This window comes from Salvia hispanica, chromosome 6 (genome assembly GCF_023119035.1).
Source record: "Salvia hispanica cultivar TCC Black 2014 chromosome 6, UniMelb_Shisp_WGS_1.0, whole genome shotgun sequence".
Taxonomy (NCBI): Eukaryota; Viridiplantae; Streptophyta; class Magnoliopsida; order Lamiales; family Lamiaceae; genus Salvia; species Salvia hispanica.
Window position 1 is genome coordinate 9,034,940 of NC_062970.1, and position 21,214 is coordinate 9,056,153.

The window sequence follows — 21,214 nt, forward strand, 5'->3', positions numbered from 1 at the left end:
TGAAGATGCTCCGCAGTCATTGGGACCGATGCGACAAAGATGTCAAAAAATTATGGCGATATACAGGGCGAGAAGAGGCGAATTATCAGAGCGGAGCCAGTGGAGCCGGCATTCTGAGAGCGGCGTTGCGGGTCTTCAAAGACGACGTCGGTAAAGATTTCAAGTTTGTCGATGTTTGGTCGCAAGTCCACCACCTTGAAAGGTGGGGCTGGCGGTGTCGAGTCGGGCTCGAAACGCACGAAGCACACGGCGCGTGGCCACTACTCGTCTAGTGATGGCGGGAAGGCAACACCTCACGTGAGGGCACGCCAACCGGATGATGCAGGGGTCTTCTTCCGGTTCACGGCGTCGGCCGCAAGGGACCAAGGCGGGCGAAGCGCGGCGGAGCGAGGGAGAGGGAGGGGCCGCGGCGAATCAAGCCAGGCGGGCGAGGGCTCGGGCTCCGGCACGGGCACGGGCTCGAACACCCTAATGTCCATGTACCTGGTCGCCACGATGGCTGACCTTTCAAAAATGACTCTTGCCCAAGTTTCAGCCCATATGGACGGAATTGAGTTTATGAAAGCTCAACTTGGTATAGGGAATCAATCTAACTTGGGTGCACCGCCGACTTCGGGGGATGATGATTCGCCGGCGGAGTAGTTTTTATAGTTTAATTTAGAGTATTTTAATTATGTATTTTTTTTTTTTTTTTAGGATTTTAAATTATGTATTTTTTTATTTTTTTAGGTTTTTAATTTGTAATTTTTATTTTATTTAATGAAGTGTGTTTTTATTAAATGAATTAGTTGGAATTAAAAATAAAAAAATGAAATTGAATGAATAGTTAAGAGATGGTTAAGAGATGGAGGGATGCAGGTGTTGTCTCTTAGTTAAGAGATGAGCTGAAAAGTACAGTGGGACCCATGAATAGTTAAGAGATGAGACGGTTAAGAGACGGATAAGAGACAGAGATGCGGATGGCCTAAATACCCGTAATGATAATTCTTAGGTCTCAAATTTGAACACAATTTTTACCCCTTCCTTTGATAGAAGCGTCGTTCCTCTCCTTATTTCTTCTTATTTCTTTTCGCACGCGATTTAATAAAAATTGTGTTAAGTGAGTTAAATAAAATAATAATAAAGTAAGAAATGAAAACAATAGAGACATTAATAGAGAAAAAGTAAGAGAGAGTAAAGTGAGTAAGAGACATGTGTAGACTTTTACTAAAAAAGAAATGATTTCACTACTATGGAACGTACCAAAATGACAAAATGACTCAACTACTATGGAACGAAGAGAGTATATCATTGTCATCATTTCTATGTCAATTGCATATCGGTTTATTATTATGTAGTTTTCCCCGATTTTATGATTTAGGTTTTATGTCAAAATTGTTAATTTCATTCAGATTATTTTTTGTACTTATAATTGTAATCACCCAAAGATATCCTCACCCTATTGAGCAAAAATGTCACCAGAATACCAGATTTCGTCCTTTCTGCGTATGTGTTGGGTATCCACCTGAATAGGCGAAGACCCAAGTTAGACCATCCTTTAGTTGTACGCTCACAGGCCACCGAAATCATAATAGTCTACTCTCAAGCCCCACAAGACGTTCATATCCTGAAGGTCACCGTCGCTTGTCCAACAGGTAGATGGAAAGTGTGTGTCTTTGGCCCCCAAAGCTCGACTAGGGTAGTGATAAGCTCATGGTCGAGGTTTATTGGCTTCCCACTAGGCAAGACAAACCCAAACCCAAATTGTTCGATAAAAGACCAAACACGTAGATGAGAAATGTGCTTATGCTGAAGAAATAACACTGATGGATCCTTAGGCCCGTACCACAATTAAGCTCTTAAGCAGGAACCGTCCATCTATTAAAAATAATTAAAAAAAAACAAAGTTACAAACTCACACTTCAAACATAAAATTCATCCACAAATTATAAATAAATATCAACTAATATAAATTAATCCTCTAATATCAATTCATTACAAATTAATATTTTAAAAACAAAATTCAACCCTAAATTCATGCGAACCCTTAATTTTACTAATTCGACCCCAAATTCATCAAAATCATATTTATCCCCAACTTCTAAACATAAACCTTAATCTACTATGGAATGAAATTGGATGAAATTGACCAAAAAACATTATAGTTATAAATACAACAGATAATCATAATAAATTAACAATTTTCACATAAATATAAATATAGAGATGACATAGACACGAGTTAAAATGTTTGAAAAATTTAATTGAATCGGTTACCCAAATTTAAGGAGGCGGGAAATTCATCTGAACCCTTTTCAGTTCTCTCTCTAGCTTCACACACAGTCGAAGGAGAGATGGAGAGGATACACGTCTCAGTGAGAGCTAGGCCCCTCTCTGCCGAAGACGCCAAGGCCAGCCCTTGGCGCATTTCCGGGAATTCCATTTACATACCCAACCAGCCCACCACCAAATTTGATTTTGGTAGATTCTAGCTCAATTTTTTGATTTTGAACTATCGCTTCTTATTCATGTTTTCATTTTTCTCCTTCTGTGGTTTTAATTCAACGTGCAGATCAAATTTTTGGAGAAGATTGCAGAACTCAAGACGTTTACAATGCTAGGACAAGAGATATCGTAGAAGCCGCAGTTCGTGGTTTCAATGGTATGAATTCGTTAGGAAGTCATCAAATTCGCATTTTATGCCAATATTGCTTCCATTTCCGTTTTTGATCTCTCTATTTTGGATAAAAGGAAATTAATGTCCCTCAATGTATCACCTGTTTCGTTCCCTCGAATAATAGGACATGTTTCAGACCCAAATTTGAGAAATTTTGTGCATTTATAATTTTTTCTGGTTAGGGACTGTTTTTGCATATGGGCAAACGAGTAGTGGAAAAACGCATACGATGCGTGGATCAAAGTCAGAGCCCGGAGTAATCCCCTTAGCTATCCACGATCTCTTTTGCATTATACAACAGGTAGTTGTTCTAGCTTTACCTGCCTTTTGGCTTCTTTGTTGCATAATTATGCGAATAGTTATGCAGTTTGTTCCCTCTGGTGCATCTTGTTCTTTGAGATTTGTTTTGTTATTGTAGGTTGTGTAGTCCTAATACTTGGTTTTCATCTTTCTCCTACAAGGAAATGGATAGAGAGTTTCTTTTGCGTATGTCGTACTTGGAAATTTACAACGAGGAGATAAATGACTTGTTAGCCCCTGAACATAGAAGACTGCAGATTCATGAGAGTATTGAGGTAGAAATGTAATTTGGCTTTACATATCTTAATTTCAGTAACATATTACTGAGGACAGCACTATGTGTGTATGCAACAATTCATCTTCTGAAAATGAAGCGAGGCATCTTTGTTGCTGGTTTAAGAGAAGAAATTGTGGCTTCTGCTGAGCAAATCCTTGAACTTATGGAGTTCGGAGAATGTAAGCCTTTTGCTCTTTGTGAATTTACCAGACATTTTACTTTCAAAATTTATGACATAGATATTTCTACAAGTGTGAATTACATTGATCTGTAACAGGTCAAGTCCCTTTATGATCTTTCTATCCTATATATGAAATAATATATAAAATCTCCAACTTGCCTGGAAATTTATTCATGCCAAAAGTGATAATATATGTATTCAGCATTAGAGGTTTGTTGAAATTCAATCCTTCATATACCTCTTTTTAATCAGACATATGTCTAACCAGTAATTACTATGCTATCTTGAGCATGTGAAAGGAAAGATGCTCAAAAATGGAAAACTGCCACCTCAACCTAATTCAAATTTTTATGAACTATAGTGGCAACTCAACCCATTTTTTCTCTAAATTTACAGCTCATCGTCATGTTGGAGAGACAAATATGAATACCTACAGTAGTAGGTCGCACACAATATTCCGCATGGTATGCACATTATGTATGTCTTCGTGCCTAAGTTTTAAGCTAAGTTTCTTAGAAACTAATCACGAGTTATTTGAGCTAGATTATTGAGAGCAGGCAGACAACTGATGACTCTGGAGCAGAACTCCCATGTGATGCAGTTCGTGTCTCTGTCTTGGTATCTATCCTTTTCATGCCTTTCATTATATACTTATCATGAACTTTCCATCTGAAAATCAGTTCCATTGTTTTCCTATATTGAGATCTTTCTTTGGAAAAGTATGACTAGTCTAACAAAAGATATTTCTTTGGAATCGAAGAACATAGGACACTCAGAGCGTCACAGTCTTACAGCATGTCCCACGAAAGGTCGTTTTGGTGATGGTCATAAGTTTTCTTAAGTTTGAGATCACAAAAAGAGGTTCCTTGTTTATATCATTTGTTAGGTATCTAGAGGTCCAACTGATTTTCATTTCTCATACTTGTATTGGATAAAAACATATCATTTATAAGAAGTAACTTGCTGGTTAAACTGCCTAGTAAGTGCTAATATCAAGTATGGACATTTTTCCCCTTGAAAAAGATGCATGGGTATCCCCTTTGACAAGATGTGAGTCGTTTACAAACTTAAGCCCCACTTTGTTTTCTCTTCTGATGTAATGCTTGCAAGCACTTTGAATTAACTTATCCTCTTGTAGTTATTTTTTAACCTTTGATGTCTTCTTTTGGTTAATTATTCATTCACTACCAGACCCAACTTTCTAATCGAGTATTCTACATGAGATTTTGCGGTTTGAATAATTTTTAGAAGGATCTATTTCCTTGGTCCCCTTCCCAACAATTTTTGCTTCTTGTTACCATTTCGCTCTGATTTCTTTTCAATTTTCATAACTATGAAGTACCCATCAGTCTCTGTGGTCCTTGCCTTATTTAGTTCTTGGTTCTTGAATGAACTTTGGTAGAATTTGGTGGATCTTGCTGGTTCAGAACGTGCTGCAAAGACTGGAGCAGAAGGTGTACGCTTAAAGGAGGGCTCCCACATCAATAAAAGCCTGATGATTTTAGGAACTGTAATTAAAAAATTGAGTGAAGGCACTGAGAGCCAAGGGTATGCATGAATTTCTGCTGACATCAGATAATTTGATTTCATAACTGTAATGTGTTGCCTAAAATATTGCAGCGGACATGTCCCATATCGAGACAGCAAACTTACACGTATTCTGCAACCCGCATTGGGTGGAAATTCGAATACCGGTATCATATGCAATATTACACTTGCACAGGTGAATGTTTGAATTATTATTTTTTCTCTTTTTCAGAAAGTTCAAATCCTTTGTTAACATTGATTCGGGTGATATTGACTATTGTAGTTTTATTAACTCAAAGTAAAACACTAGCATGACTTGTACTGAAATTACTGTTGTGTAGTCACTGTAGTGATTTTATGAGCTTCTTTGGATGAATTTATGTTTGTCTTTTCCCTCTTTCTCCCCCTCTGCTTTAAAATTGGTTAGCACAAAAAGCACTATTTCCCAACGAAAAAATGCTCGGAGCGTTGATGGTTGCTGGTGTAGTATTTCTGCTGTTGCTTAATTTTGTCTTGTTGTTTTCTTGGTCCTACAGATTAGACATTTTAAAGCCATTTGGATACTTTTTAAATCATCAACCAAGTCCTAGCTACGAGCACATACATACTTAATGATGTTGTTCCTTATGTAATTGCAGATTCATGCTGATGAGACTAAAAGTAGTCTTCAATTTGCTAGCAGAGCACTGCATGTGACAAATTGTGCCCATGTAAATGAGGTAATATTCGTGTGTTATCTTAAGAGTAATAATCTCTTGCTTGCACTTCTTGATAGTGAAAGCCTTTATTTTCCTTTGATGAGTACCTGCATTTGACCTAATGTAATTGTAATTGCAGATATTGACTGATGCTGCATTGCTTAAACGTCAGAAAAAAGAGATAGAGGAACTTCGAGCAAAACTGCAGGTGATTACTTTGTAATTTGTATGAATGCCAATGTGCTGCATATCAAGCATGTTCTTGTTAGTAGGTTGAAATTATAACCGTCTTTCATGGTAGCATGCTTAATCTTGTTTATTTTGTAAGGGTTTACACTCTGAACATCTTGAAGAGGAAATTCTGAACCTGCGGAATACTTTGCTAAAGGTTTGTTTTAATTGTTAGCCTTTCACATTAACCTATGTATACAGTTTCACATGATCTAAAAGCATGTATTATCTGCAGTGTGAATTGGAGAGAGAGAGAATGGCTTTAGAGCTGGAGGAAGAAAAGAGAGCTCAGGCTGAACAAGAGAAGAGGTTGCAAGAGCAAGCCAAGAAAATTGAAAACTTAAGTTCTATGGTATTTTGTGCTAATAGGGAAGAGGCTGGTGGTTTCTACAAGAAGGTATTTTTGTCTTTTACCATTTTTTACATTTTATGTTGTTTACAGGATGTGCTGCAATACCACTTATAAGGCTGGTTCCAAATTCGTTGCTTTATTAGTGCTAAAAACTTCAATTATGTATTATCTTTTAATGCTGATACTTTAATCACTATTACTTAGTTTGATAGCACACAATAATCAGCTTTCTATATCTTTTCAAATGCTCTGATAAATCAAAGCAAGCAATGGTTAATTTCTTTCTGAAATACCATAGATATGCCCAGTTCGCTACAAAACCAACCACCTTCCTGGCAAGTTGCATAGAGCACGTCTCAAGGTGTACAATATCTTGGTTCTTCATGCCTTAAAAGATTTTGGATTTCAGTCAGGGAATTTCTGCTTCAATTTGATGTCTTTGTTTCCAGCATACTTACTGGAGAATTGAATACACAAAACAAATGCAAGAATATTGTTTCTTATTGAGTTGTCTGGTTACATGAAATTTTGTGCTTCCACTCCAATGTATTGTGCACTTAGCAAGCATTTCATCTCTTGATAGCTCTGTGCAGCATTTAAATGTGTTCTTTGTCACAGGCAAAAAGGCGTGATACCTGGTGCCCTGGAAATCTTGGTAAAGAGAAACCAAAGAAGGTAAATTATACTATCATCCTGATGTTATGGAAGGCATGCTTTCATATTGTCTAATTTTCTGCTCATGAATAGAAATGGAAATAATGCTTCTTAATTGGGCTGGATTAGAAAGGCATACCTTTTATCAACCTATACAGTGAACTATCTGAGCAGCATGGTTTTGTTTTGTAGTAGTATTTTGCCACTGGAAATGTTTTGATGTTAGGACAACCAATTTGTATAAATAACTTTAGCTGGAGTGTGGTTCAGAGATACAGATTTAGCTTATTCGAAATATTTGCATATGCTGAAGATGACAAACTCTGATGGACAATAGGCTTGCTCTTGTTAAGGATTTAATTTCAATACTGTATATTTCTCTCTCTTGTTAGTGACTGCCTTGACTTCATAGCACACATATTTTCCTTTTGGTGCTGATTGCCTGAGCATTCTTAATGTGACACTTATATATCCATAAGTATGCGTTACCATTCTCCAATGGTTCTGTAGTTATCTTTGGTCAAAGAGAAAACTTCTGAAGTTAAGTCAAGAAGAGAAGATCGGATTGCAGGACCACTTCTTCCTTTTGAAGAGTTGGTCGATGGAGCAAGTACTGCTGATTTCTGTTTACAAGATGAGGAATGTAATAGGGTTGCTTCTGAAGACTGCGCTCTTCCTGCACCCCAAGCTCTGCTGAATGTTACCAGTCGAAAAAAAGTTCCACCCAGAAAAAGGAGTTCGCCTATGGTTCATATTCGTCATTTGTTTATATCCTACGTTTATGATTTTCTCTGGTATTAATTGATTTTGTTGCAGGAGAGCAATGGCTTGGCTGAACTGCAAACAGAATATGAAAATTTGTTCTTAGAACTCGAAACTCATGTTAGTTTCTCTTGCTTCTATGCTTATAACACAGGGGCAGTGTTACTGTTTCTTACACTACTTTTTGCACTTGACAGAGGACAATGAGTACAATCCAGATAGAATGCTTGATGGCGAAGCTTGCTGAGGTTGGTTCGGCTGATCTTTGTGGGAATTGCAGAGGCTGCTCTGCTCAGATTACCAGCTCTGTATCTAATATAGATGGTAATAAATCCTTGAAGGATTCGGATACCATTCTAGTGATAAAGAAGCTACAGGAAAAGGTTACTTGCCTTTTGCTTTCCTTATTTTCAATATACTTCCAATGCCTTCCCAGTCACCTTTCATGTGTAGAATCATCAAAATTGATATGCAGATCGCTATATTAGAGATGGAAAACTCCTCAAGCCTGCAAAATTTTAATAATGTATATGGCCTGGCAACCGAGCAGACTATAGCGGCACAGGAGAAATATGAAAAGGTACGTGTTCTTGCCCATGGTAGTTAAAGTTAACACTTCTAACAATTTTATTTATACTGGTACTCTCTCCGTCCCATGTTACTTGAGGCGTTTCTTTTCGGCATGGGATTTAAGAAAGTTGTGTTTAGTGAGTTAAATAAAGTAGAGGGGAGAAATAAAGTGAGAGAAAGAAGAGAGAGTAAAGTAAAAGAGAGAATAAAGTAGGTGAGATTAAATGTTTTGTTTTTAGCCAAAAAAAGAAATGACTCAAGTAACTTGGGACACAACCCAAATTGGAATACGACTCAAGTAACTTGGGACGGAGTATGTGAGATTAGATGTTTTGGTTTTAGCCGAAAAAGGAAGTATCATTTTCGCTACATCAAGGAGTAGCTGTAAATAGTTTGTAGAGCACTGAAGTATAGGTAACGTAGAGACATTAGAAAAAGGGAGTTCATTATTAATACTTTACAAAGCTCTTATATATTACAAGACACTACGCATAACTAGGATACGTAACCGATGTGGGATACTTATTCTATAATACTCCCCCTCAAGCTGGAACATATATATGGATCATGTCCAGCTTGGTATAAAGTTCTGCGAAATGTCCCCCTGTAGTGATAGTGGTAATGGTAATGGTAGTGGCGTGGCAGTTGTAGTGGAGGTGGCAGTAGTAGTACTAGTTAAAAACATTCAATATGATACTATGATAGTGGTCTCTAGATTAGGTTTGAAATCAAAATTTGACATTTTAGAAGATTTGAAGAAACCAAAAACCTAATCAGAAGTTGTAGTAGAAACTGAGCAAAGTCGGTAGAGTAGTTGGTAGCAGTAAGCAGTGGTATCAAAACAAGACTGGTGGCAGGGGCAGGATGAACCGAACAAAGTCGGTGAAGCAGTTGGGGCAATGTCCCAAAAGTGGATTTAGGATCTCTATTAGACATTCGAGCAGGAATTCAGAGTTGTGTAAGAAACCATGCAGAGTCTGCTATGAACAGTGCATCAGAGGTAGAAGAACAAAATAGGGCAGGGCAGAGATGGTTCCAGGCTATCGAGAAGTCCTGACCAGATCAATTGGAGTCGTAGAACGGGCAGAGTAGAGCAACAGAACAGAGCAGATCAGCAGATCAAAATAGAGCAGAGTAGCAGAACAACATAGAGCAGAGCAGCGACAGAACCAGAAACCTTAATTTTGTTTTTTTACAGTCTAAATTAGAGATAGATTCGAATTCGCTCGGATACCATGTAGAACAATTAAATATAAACACATGTGGAAAAGTATAGAGTCATATTAGAGAAAAGTAGTTCATTATTACCAGTATACAAAGCTCTTATACACATTACAAGACTCTAAGTTTGACTGAGATACATAACAGATGTCGGATACTTATTCTACAACATAGTTGACGTGAGTTTTTCCTTGCGGACATCTTTTATTATCAAAACTCTCTTGTGTGCTGTTAAAATCATTGCTTCTTGTTATTATGCTCTGTTATTCAGGTTACAAAGGAACTTATGCTAGCACGCGACGAAGCAACTGTAGCTCGTGACAAACTTGCTTCAGCAGAGTCTAGCCTGGTAATACTCTAGTGGTTCAGCAATATATGTATATATATCAAATGATTCCCATACTTTTTTTCCACATTTCCTAGTAAGTAGTAGCTGTTAAGTAACAAAGCTTATTGTTTCTTAACTTCTTACAGGAAGAATCTGATTGGCTGAGTAGCCTATTAACAGAAGCACAGGAAATAAAGCTGGAATTTGAGAATTCAAGAAATCTTACAGAGTCTCTTTCTTCAGTTGTAGATGAACTTCTCAATCTTTCATCTCAGATACCAAACCTGATTTTTGTAAGTAGTTGTTTTAGTGTACTTCCCCTTTTATATTTAACTAAAATATACCTGATACTGGTGCACCCACCCCACAGGAAAATAGAAGAATTTAATGTTGTCTTGCAATTACATGTACACATTTTTGCAATGTATGAACGATAATGCTATTAATGATCTTATACGAGACTTTACTGTTGCCTTACAAAAAAATATATTTTGGTGTGCCAGGATCTTAGACCATCAGTTTCCCAAAGTTTAGTTCAACTTGAATCAACAGTTCGGAGCCACGAGAAGGTGGAGTCCTGCTTGAGGAACAAAATTCTGGAGCTTGAGGATGAGAAGGTATTTCTGCATGTAGCATGTGTGTATGTGGTGGAGAGATAAATCCCAACACTGATGGTTCTTTTGTATTTCTTGTTGAAATCTAGCTTGCCCTTCACAACCTGGTTTCAGAGCATGCTAGTAGGATACAAGAATTAAGCCTAGAGGGTCAAAATTCTGCAAACATGCTGATAGTAAGTTACTTCATTTTATTTCAGATATCTTTTGATTTCTCAGTCTACATTTTTACGCAGTCTTCTTTTTCTTTAGGAACTTCATGAAAAACATGAAGCTGAGGAGTCGGAACTTCTTTGTCAAATTCAATTGCTTCAGAAGGAGATTTCATCTCTGTCATCAAGTTCCATGGCGAAGGAAAAGGAAAGTCTAAGAAAGGAATTGGAGAAAACAAAAACTAGGTTGAAAGATGTTGAGTCCAAACTGAAGAATGCTGTACAGGAGAAAACAAAGCTTGAGGTTTTATATAATTTGTTCTTTCTTTTCCTTTTCTTTATGCTTTTTGATTTAGACATCACATGTATATACTTTGCTGATGCTAGGGCGAGAAGTCATGTGCAGAGAGAGAACTTAAGACACTTCAAGGCCAGAAGGCAATGCTTGAACGTGACATGAGCAAACGTGAATCTAATATTGGAAGAAGGCGTGATTCAACTATTGATAGAAGCTCAACTGTTTTTGATCAGAAACGGTCCAAGGGTTCTTTGCCTGACCTCGAGGTGGTTACAAATATATGTTGAACAATTTATCAAAAAATAAATTTTATTTATATCGTTCCTTGTCTTGTTTCTGTGTTGTTTTATTCAGCAATTCAAAAATCTGGAAGTGCTTGCTTTTGAGATGGAGGCACAAATTGCATCTTTAGGCGAACAACTGGCCATTGCAAATGAGGAAAAGGACATAGCCACCTCCAGAGCTGAAAGTTTGGCTTCTGATTTGGGGGTGTTGTCCGATGAGTTGCAGCTGTCAAATTCAGAGTTGGGAAAACTAGAGGAAGAAGTTTCACAACTTGTAAGCTTTGTGGGTTTAATACTCGCATGTCCCCACAATGTTGTTGCCCCTGCTCTTGGATTATAGCAGAGTTTGCATTTTGCTCAAAGTTACCATCATAATGTTACAGAGAACAAGTTTGGAAGAATCAAGATTTCAAGCAAGGGAAATGGAGACTACTATCGGATCTCTGTCGGAAGAGAGGGAGGAGTTGTCAATGGTATTACAGTAAAATGATATGATATTCAAACCCCTCTAGCCATTAATTGTTCACGGTAAATTCTATTGTTGTTTCTTGTAGCAACTCACTGAAGCACTCTTGTCCATGGAGGAGGATAAAGCCATATGGCTGTCCAAAGAGAGAGCTGCCATGGAATCCATTGAAGAAAAGGAAAAACTATACATGGTAGAAATAGCTTCAGTTTCTGAGAAATTGGCTGAGGTAGTAATCTGGTTCATGAGATGCATTATATGAGAAAATTTCCCTCTTTGACTATATGTCACCATTAGGTAAGGAATGAACTGGAGATATGTCAACAAAACTGCAAGGATCTCGAGGTGAAACGGGAGAACCTCTGCACAAATGAAGAACAAGCTATTGCTTCTGATAATCAGAGCAATGGATCTCCAGAGGTAGGTCATTACTCTGCTTGATTCCTATATGGGTAATTGGGTACTGAAAACTTTTGATCGTTATGAAGAACGAGCTAATCTTGTCGTCTCCATATATGGGTACTGAAAATTTTCTCTGGCCTTTAATCTCCAGAAAAGCCAAAAGTTACATGAAAAGGTGGAAATTTTACAGTTGGAATTGAGTATTCTCAGAAATGAAAGGCAATCTTTGCTGGCCCAAGTCCAAGAATTGGAAACAAGGCAACCTGTTGCTTTTGATGATTCTCAGGTTTGTATATAGTTATAAAAATTAGTAACTGGGCATAAATTTGTACATCATATCAATAAGAGTAACTCTAGAACAATGTGTGTGCAGGTATTAAAGTTAAAACATGAGTTAGAGCAGCAGAGCAGTAGTCTTGCTAGTATGGAACACCAGATGCACAATGTATGACACCTTACACCTTAAATATACTTTACATATGATCATCAAAAACATCAAGGCTAGTCAAATTAGTAAGAGTCCAAGCTAGCTTAAATCTAAAACTGCCACGGGTTTGTTTTCTGCTTAATTTTATCAGGATAGAGTGGGCAACGACTTGTTGAGGGCTAAACTGAGGATGAGACTCCGAGGAACTCAGGCGAAACTGGATGCTCTTCGTGTAAGATACCAGGAGTCAATGAGTGAGATGGACTTCATGAACCAGAGATATGAAGAGGCTACAAGAAAGCTGAAGAATCAACTATCTCAATATGGTAAAGAACTCTTGTATGCCAAGAAAGAGCTTGCACTCACCAAGGGTCAGTAATAATTAAACTCATTCATGAAGATTTTTATTATTCTTAACTTTTTGGAATATAGTCTCTATATATCTTGTACAGCGGATATACATCCATGGAGAAAATTCTGAGAATTAACCAAGTAATTTAACCAAATTTGTCGTGTCATTTTGTAATCTATATAAGACTATAGTGCTAGAAAACGATGTAGAATGAGGAATTTTTTTGAATGACATGGAATTAGTCAATTAGGTAATATTCACCTGTAAGCCAAGTTTGTTTATTCATATATGTCAATGTACATTAGTAGTTAAATGAAATGGATCATTTAGGAATATGAGATCCAATTCCTATTATTTTTATCAATGTTCTTGGTTGAACCAGCTATTCATTGCTTTTTTTTAATGCCCCCAGCCCCTTAATTTAATGCCTTCATAAATATAAGAAATGGTAGACTACCTAATCCATATGCAAGATCATGTCCCTGTCCAACAAATATATTCGTCACAACCTCAAATTATCACGTGCATGTCTCCAACTATCCGAACCCAGCACGTGTTCGCTTTCCAAAAACTCGTGCCAACTCAATTAAGAATATTATTTGGCACGTGCCAGCGTGTGTTTCCCTTGCCCTTGACATTGTTAACACCCTCTCTACCTTGCTCCCTCTGTCCCTTCTAAATAGGACTACTGTGACGTGACAGTATAATATAAAAAGAGAAAAAGAATCTCAATTTAGAGGTTATATTCTCAGCAAATAAACTAAGCAAGTGATCAATCAATAAAAAAAAGATAAATAGTACACAATTTTTTATAATCAATATTAAAAAGATAAAAGGGAACATTTTTTTGTCAAGGTATCAATTTAGTCCGTAACGTTAAGACAATATCTTTTGAAATCCATGAACTTCGATTTAATATCAATTGAATTTGATCCGTGAACTTTGCCAAAATATCATTTTTAGTCTGAATTTTAATTCCTTATCTGGTTCGTTCCCAGTGAGTCTCTCTATCTCATCTTCTCTCGTTCTTCAACACAATAATCTCACTTCATCTCTCCCTAATAATCCATGGAGCTCTGCTGCCAAGCTTAAATGCTCAAATCTTGATCACAAATCTCTCTCCGAAAAAATCCCCAATTCTTTAATGAGATTGGTTTTTCTAGGAGTTAGATTTGAGTTACAACAATTTGAAGGAAGCATTGATTAAATTAAATCTAATGATATTAAATCGAAGTTCATGGAACCCAGAAGATATTCTCAAATTTTACGAACCAAAATTGGTACCATGAAAAAGTTCGCGAACCTTTTTCTATTTTTTTATTTTTCCCATGAACTAAAAAATTGGTGTATAATGTCATGAACTTTGCCGGGTTGTTGAATTTCCCATTTGACCTGACCCTAGAGTTTTCCGGTCGAAATCTTGCGCATGTGGCAAACCTGAATCTGATGTAGAAAATGCCGAAAATTCATTAACCCTAAAATCTCATTTCCTGGTTTTTCCCACAAACTTTTTCCATTCTCTCGTCGCGATTTCTTCTCCCTCCTGTCATGATTTTTGTTGTAATCCAATTTTGATTTTTCCCGTTTTTGGTCAATTTCGATTGAATGTGCGATTTTTCAATTTGTTCGAATTCAATCAATTTTTTTGGTTTGAATGTGTGGTTTCGATTTCAATTTCATTTTTTTTAGAATAATCACTTTAGCTCCCAAATCTTGACCAATTCAACGTATCTTTCAACAATTTAAATGACTCCGTTCCGAAAGGCCTTGTGGGAAAATCAAAGGAATCATTTCTTGGCACTTCTCTTTGTGGGAAGCCTCTTGACATCACGTGCTTCGAGTGGTAGCGGCGGAGGGAAGAAGAAGCTACGTGGCAGCGTCATTGCGGGAATTGCAATTGGATTTGTTCTAGGGCTGTTTCTCTTGCTGTTACTATAATTTATCTTGTGTAGGAAGCAGAGCGAGCGGCGGAGGGAAGAAGAAGCTACATGGCAGCGTCATTGCGGGAATTGCAATTGGATTTGTTCTAGGGCTGTTTCTCTTACTGTTACTACTCCCTCCGTCCCAAGATAAGTGACCTACTTCTTTTGGGCACGGGATTTAAGGAATGGTATTTAAATAAGTTAAAGTGGAGAGAGTAAAGTATGAGAGAGAGAAAAGTAGAGGAGAGAGGAGAGAATAAAGTAGGTGGAGAATAAAGTAAGAGAGATGACTTTTTGCTAAAAATGGAAATATGTCACTTATAGTGGGACACCCCAAAAAGGAATACAAGTCACTTATCTTGGGACGGAGGGAGTATTATTTATCTTGTGTAGGAAGCGGAGCGAGAAGAAGTCGCGGTCAGTCGACGTGGCGGTGTTTAAGAATCAGGAAAGTGACTCTTCCGCTACCATGCAGAAGCCCCTCGCCGTCGCCGTGCTCATCGTCATCAACACCGATTTGAGAGTAGAGTGAAGGGAATTTGGGGGTGTGAATTTAGGGTAAAAAATGGAGAGTGAATTAGGAGTGAATTTGGGGATTTTGTGAGCATAATTTTAACACGTCAGTATATACTTAGCAACTATGCTGGCTTAAAAGGATACGTCAACTGGATAATTTTTTAGTTCGTGGGAAAAACTGAAAAATGGAAATAGTTTGTGACTTTTAGGGCAGTTTGACACGTCAGCAACCACGTTAGCTTAAAAAGACACGTTAGCTTGCTTCATGGCCGGAAAATCCATTACGGGAAAACGGCAACCGAGAGTAAAGTTCATGACATTATACGCCAATTTTTAGTTCGTGGGATATATCGGAAAATGAAAAAAATTTATAGCTTTTAAGGCAGTTTGCCCAAATTTTTTTATTCAATTCGATAAAATGCTTATCTACATTTAGGGTATATTCAGAGGCGATTACAAACTACAAATTTCACTAGATACAATTTACAATGAGAAAATGGATATATATGCAACAACAATCCTGTCCACAACAGAAATCGAGTTGGATATAAATATAAACTGACATAAGTCCAAACAAGTTGGATCTGTTCACTTAATTCTAAACTTTATATCCAACCGGCATTGATTAATAAACATATTGTAGGGGGAGAAAATGATTATAATGCATAAGTACTACTACTACTAATAATAATACGAATAATGATATGTTATGAGATAATATTTATAAATGAAAACATCTAATTTTTCGTTTTCTTTTTTCCGTTGTGTTTGATTAATTTACAATATAATACCAATCAGATCCAATGGAGAAATCCTTTTACATCGTCTACAAATAAAATACTACTCCATGTCTAATTGATGCAATACGTGTTTAAATAAAGTGATTGGTCATTGGTGCAGTATGATCAAGAAAAGATCAACTTGATGATACGGTTACTAGGGCTTCCGGTGTAGTCCGCAATTTGCGAACTAGCCCCGATAGTCTGCTAAATTTAAAGATTAGGATTGAGATTTTTTATCCTATAAAATTATAATTCAATTAGCTCACACCTTATTAACCTGTAAGTTAAGTAAGGTTAACTCGGAACTCAATGGTCGGGTTCTGTAGGTTGGACCTAGGTATAACTATTGTCCTATCTTTTTGCCTAATTAACTCAAGACTTCATTGATAATTTTTACAATATAAATAAATATAAAAATAGTATTTAAATATAGATATATGTTAGATTTTTATATACTATAATTAAGAAATAATAAATTAGAAAAAAGTAAATTTACTATAAAAAATATTTAATTTTTAAAATATTCCCTCAAATTTCTCAAAAATATGTTTATGTTTTATTTTATTTTATTTTATTTTATATGGAGTATAAAATTTAAGTTAATATTTAATCATATTTGAGTTTATGCATAAATCTCGAAGTTATCATATTTAAATATTTTACTTCCTATATACTGTAACATCCCGAATTTCCGAACCCTAATTTTAGAACCCTAGGATTTATTATTGATGACGTGGAGACGTAAATTAATTTGTGAATGCATTTATCGCATGAGTTGCTATGACCGAGTCGAGTCTAGGGTTCGCGTTGGAAGTTTGAAAAGTCAAACTTGTTGATTATGTGATGTGGCATGTGATTTATTAAATTATGAGGAGATTTAATTGTTTAAGGGTGAGTGAGAATATTAGAAAAAATTTCCATAAATATTAGCCACCCAATTCTTGAGATTTTCGAACCCCCTTGATTTTTGAAGGAGGAATTCTATTTTTCCGGATTTAATTTAATTCTTGGGATAATTATCCAAATTAAATCCAAGACCCAATTATTTCCCTATTTCTTAATGGGAAAAATCGAGCCTTATTGATATTAAGGTTATTTTCGAAAATCACCTAGCTTTGGGAAGGAGGAATTTACTTTATTTTAATTGATCTCTTATTTGATTTCCTTCCATACCTAGAATTTAAATATTCTACCAAATCTTTCCATACTTCAAGAGATCTTGCCATATCTTATTTTAGTTGATATTAAAAATCCATGCCTTATTTAAAAAGGCTACTACACGCCTATTTCCCCTTTCTCCAATGGGAGAATTTTTTTTATATATTTATTTTGCTCCGTGATATTTTATTCTACTCCGTAAAATATACCAAAACGTAATCTTGGCTAATCAGGAGCCATATATTTCAAAAATTTCATGTCTTGATACCCTAGTCTATTTTTGTTAATTCTTCTTCCCTACTTCACAATATTTATTTATTTAATTGTGGAGAATGAAATCTTACCAAATATTCTATCCTAATTACCTAAAGATCTTGTTGAGCACTATAAATAAGAGGACTCCTAAACCCTAGCCCCCATATTTTCGTCCCCCCTCCCTCTCAACTCTCTCCTTCAACTTTCTTCTACTTTACTCCATTAATCCTTCATCCTTTGAGAAGAAATTGAAGTTTGATCCAAGAATTTTCGAAGAACCAAGTCTTTACTTACTTTCTACCGATCGTTTTTCTCAAAAAGGTATTCTTATATTAATCTTCTTCCTTCTACTTGATTCCTCTTCTTTCTAACCGATTAATCGGTCTTCTTGAACCCTCATGCATCTTGGTTGAGTGAAAGTGGGATAAAAGGGATATGGGAATAATACTACATGTGTGTGGCGTGTGTATGTGTGGCGTGCGCGTGTGTGTGCGTGTGTGTGTGTGTTGTGTTGGTGTAGTGTGTGTTTGATGGCTAAATATCCTTGTGTGACATATGTTGATCTAGAGTTGAGATGCGAATGGAACTTGTTTGATAAACATGATCTTGATTGATTAGTAATGTTAAGATAAATCGATGGGAAAAAGGGAAAGGTATTGAGACATGCATGAGTAAGAGTTGTGTTGGACCTAATTTGTGATATGTGCCTATGTGATTAAAAAGGTGAAACCTCGGTTGCGAAGCCGGATAACGGAAAAGCGAAACTACTTGAAATCTAAGCAGTCGAGGTGGGCTTTACTCTTAAAACTCTCTTTTATTTTGTCGAAAATATTGATTGGTGTTATAAGGGTGGTTTAACTGTTATGCCATGCCTATGTCTGTTTTATTGTGATATTGTGCGCCTGATGCCTAGTTTGTGAGTTCGCTCCATTGGGCAATAGGGCTATGGATATGTTTATATGAATTCGGGTCTGAGTATGGGCCACAAACCCTACCAGGCTGTGTACACGAGGGGATCGGGAGCCGTCCTTGCTAGTCGGCCGGTCTCGTGGGTGAAAAGTGTGGCCACACTTTCGTCGCACTATGGAAAGATTGTGATTTATGAATTGATGAGAAAATGGGGAGTTGTTTGATTGGCCAATCTATCTTAAATATTTTTGTGATACTCGTGAAATTCTCTTTAAACTGCTTAAAACTCGAGTTCACTTGGTAAGGGTGGCATAACTTATAAAATGTTTTGGCAACGAGTTCACTTTAGAGTATTTCAAAATACTCAGCCCTGCATGTGTTTTCCTTATGTGCAGGTTGAACGATGACGAGCGGTGGCGGGTGTTGAGCATGATAATTAATTAAGATGGATATTTGAAACTTCAAGCGTAGTTGTGTCTTCATACATAGCTATTCTTTCTCTTGGTCGTTTTCCGCTGAGTTTTGATACACTTATGTTTATTTCGAATATGTTGCACTCTCCTTTCGAGTTAGAGGCTTTAGACTATCTTGTGGTTTTTATCTTGGAAAACTATGTCATACTCTTGACATTGTTGAACGTCATTTATTACACCTTCCTTTTCTTATTCGAGTTTCGAGGTTAAGTTATTGCTTTAAACACTCTGATAGTTCTTTCTAATCTTTTGGTCAACACTCTTTAATTGAAATCCTAGCCTTCGTTCATTTCTTTGAGTCCGTTTTGGTAGCAGTGGCCGCATTTATTGTACCCTAGGAAAGCGGGCTGTTACATATACTATATGGCTTATTTTCACTATTACATATTGGATTGATCATATGTTATTTTATCAGTATTAGTTCGATTAGTTCATTGGGCTAGCTTTGAACCCAAACTTTTAGGAATATGGTTGAATTTTTATAACCGAATAAAAACCACAACCCACTTAGTCCACACCTAATTAACCGTACTCACATAAGGTTGGCTCGAAACCTTATGAGTGGTTTGATTGGCATACCTATAATTTAGGTGTGAAACCATTTTGATTCGGAATGGATCATTTATATATTTAAGTAAAAGAATCTTTCTGTAAATGCTTTGATGAGTAGTAATCCATATCACAAAGTAAAATAACATGGATGAATAGTTTAATCATACATTAAAATATGAAGATGATGTAGTAGAGTTGAAATGGTAACTAGATTATTAGTGGAATCCGAGTATGTATAAATAGTGCAATTCATCAACTATAGTAACATAACATATCACCTAAACAAGATATCAAAGAAATATACTAGTAATTCAATTTCCACTTGAAAATGTTGGCAATTTCTCCTCAATATTTTCCATATGGATGGGCTATGAATGATGAAGAAAACTTGAGCTATTTTTGCAGAGAGAGAAGTGAGACCTCAGGAGGTAATTCCAATGATCTCCAATCTCCCTCACTCAAAAATGGAGATGGAGATGGAGATGGAGATAAGAAGGTGAAGAAACTCAACCACAATGCAAGCGAGCGTGATCGCCGCAAGAAGATGAACACTTTGTATGCCAACCTTCGCTCTCTCCTCCCTCATCAAGATCACTCTGTAAGCATATTTTTTCATCACCATTTTTCTACATATATATAAATATAATAAATAAATTAATTAATTGAAATTTGCATTGAAATGCAGAAAAAGTTGAGTATTCCGTCCACGATTTCGAGGGTGCTGAAATACATACCTGAGCTGCAGAGAGAGGTGGAGAGATTGAGCGAGAGGAAGGAGAGATTCATCTCAAGCTCATCTCTTGAATTCAAGAAACGAAGCCCTAATTATAATTCAGCAGCGGCAGCTTCGGCAACTCGAATCACCGACGCTGAAGTCGTTATTCAGACATCGATGCCCAAATCAGACAAGTGCTCGCTGTCTGAAGCAATCTTGAGATTGGAGGAACAAGGTTGTGTGGTGGTCAATGCTTCTTGTTTTGAGTCATTTCAAGGCAGGCTTTTCTACAATCTTCATTTTCAGGTGCAATTATAATATGCTTATAGTAAATCATTTTTTTTTTCATTTTATTTTATTTTGTTGCTTATGATTTTGGGTTTTTGTAATTAGGCACAAAATGGTCAAGTGATAGACGCTCAAGAGTTGAAGGAGAAAGTGTGGCCTTTGATGTAGCTAGGATATCAATTAATCTCATGTTTTATTTCATTCTTGTAAAGTAGGGTTATTACATTAATGAAATACAACATGGTGGTGGAGAGTGTACTAACTTTCATGATGTTGTGTTGTGGAATCCCACTATTTTGAATTGGTGATTTTGTGTACAAAAAGAAGCATCATATGTCATTTGACCTAATTAAGACTTTTAGTTATATAATGATCTTAAGATTATTCTAACACTATGGATGCATTTCTTGCTGTGACTGATCTGGCATTGCAACCAACTAAATATATTAATAATATAATCTTAAATAAGAAAATTATAATAGTAGTACTATAATTCCATATGGGCTGCACACTGACACGGCTCCCCCACTCTTTTTCCAACAAGTTCCTTATTACTTAATCACAACAATTTTTTTATCTTCTCCGACAAATCTAAATATTCTCACGACAATTTTAGGATGATGTTAAAGCGAAAAATAGGAGGAAAACAGAAAAACTAAATTATTAAAATATTATTCATGGAAAATGAGGTCCATCCCATTAAAGAGCATTTTTTTATATAAAAAATAGAAGTACATATTTTTAGCTTTTATTATAGGATGAATTAAAATCATAAAAATAATCTCTTTTTATGAAACGAATGGAATATAAATTTATGGTCAGAATAAAATATTTAAAGAGCAAAGGCAACATACGAACACCAACATCAAATTATTCGGCCATATCTCTCAAT

At 36.3% G+C, this 21,214-nt stretch overlaps 2 protein-coding genes and 1 long non-coding RNA gene across 4 annotated transcripts; 2 read left to right on the top strand and 1 right to left on the bottom strand.

Annotated features, from left to right (window-relative positions):
- The first annotated feature begins 2,323 nt into the window (after window positions 1–2,323).
- On the top strand, window positions 2,324–13,106 carry LOC125193045 (kinesin-like protein KIN-7O). Of its 2 annotated transcripts, none has more exons than XM_048090749.1 (31): window positions 2,324–2,460; window positions 2,552–2,641; window positions 2,839–2,957; window positions 3,118–3,231; window positions 3,331–3,412; window positions 3,811–3,878; window positions 3,958–4,032; window positions 4,817–4,962; window positions 5,035–5,137; window positions 5,580–5,660; window positions 5,779–5,847; window positions 5,968–6,027; window positions 6,106–6,267; window positions 6,841–6,897; window positions 7,387–7,623; window positions 7,693–7,758; window positions 7,836–8,021; window positions 8,114–8,218; window positions 9,701–9,778; window positions 9,904–10,050; window positions 10,261–10,374; window positions 10,461–10,547; window positions 10,624–10,827; window positions 10,911–11,087; window positions 11,176–11,379; window positions 11,489–11,578; window positions 11,660–11,800; window positions 11,869–11,991; window positions 12,125–12,259; window positions 12,347–12,418; window positions 12,552–13,106. In XM_048090749.1, the coding sequence occupies exons 1-31, from the start codon at window positions 2,334–2,336 to the stop codon at window positions 12,777–12,779; spliced, it is 3,747 nt and encodes a 1,248-aa protein (XP_047946706.1). In that variant the 5' UTR covers window positions 2,324–2,333; the 3' UTR covers window positions 12,780–13,106. The 2 variants fall into 2 exon arrangements, with proteins under 2 accessions (XP_047946706.1, XP_047946707.1); XM_048090750.1 differs by having other exon boundaries at window positions 12,164–12,259.
- A 6,348-nt stretch (window positions 13,107–19,454) lies between these two features.
- Window positions 19,455–20,188, bottom strand: LOC125193285. The gene is made up of 2 exons (XR_007171551.1): window positions 20,054–20,188; window positions 19,455–19,945 (listed from the first exon to the last, which is right to left on the bottom strand). It is a non-coding gene; the product is annotated as an uncharacterized LOC125193285 (long non-coding RNA).
- LOC125193284 (transcription factor ORG2-like) lies at window positions 19,648–20,590 on the top strand. The gene is made up of 3 exons (XM_048091054.1): window positions 19,648–19,917; window positions 20,005–20,340; window positions 20,428–20,590. The coding sequence occupies exons 1-3, from the start codon at window positions 19,648–19,650 to the stop codon at window positions 20,488–20,490; spliced, it is 669 nt and encodes a 222-aa protein (XP_047947011.1). The 3' UTR covers window positions 20,491–20,590.
- The last annotated feature ends 624 nt before the right edge of the window (window positions 20,591–21,214 follow it).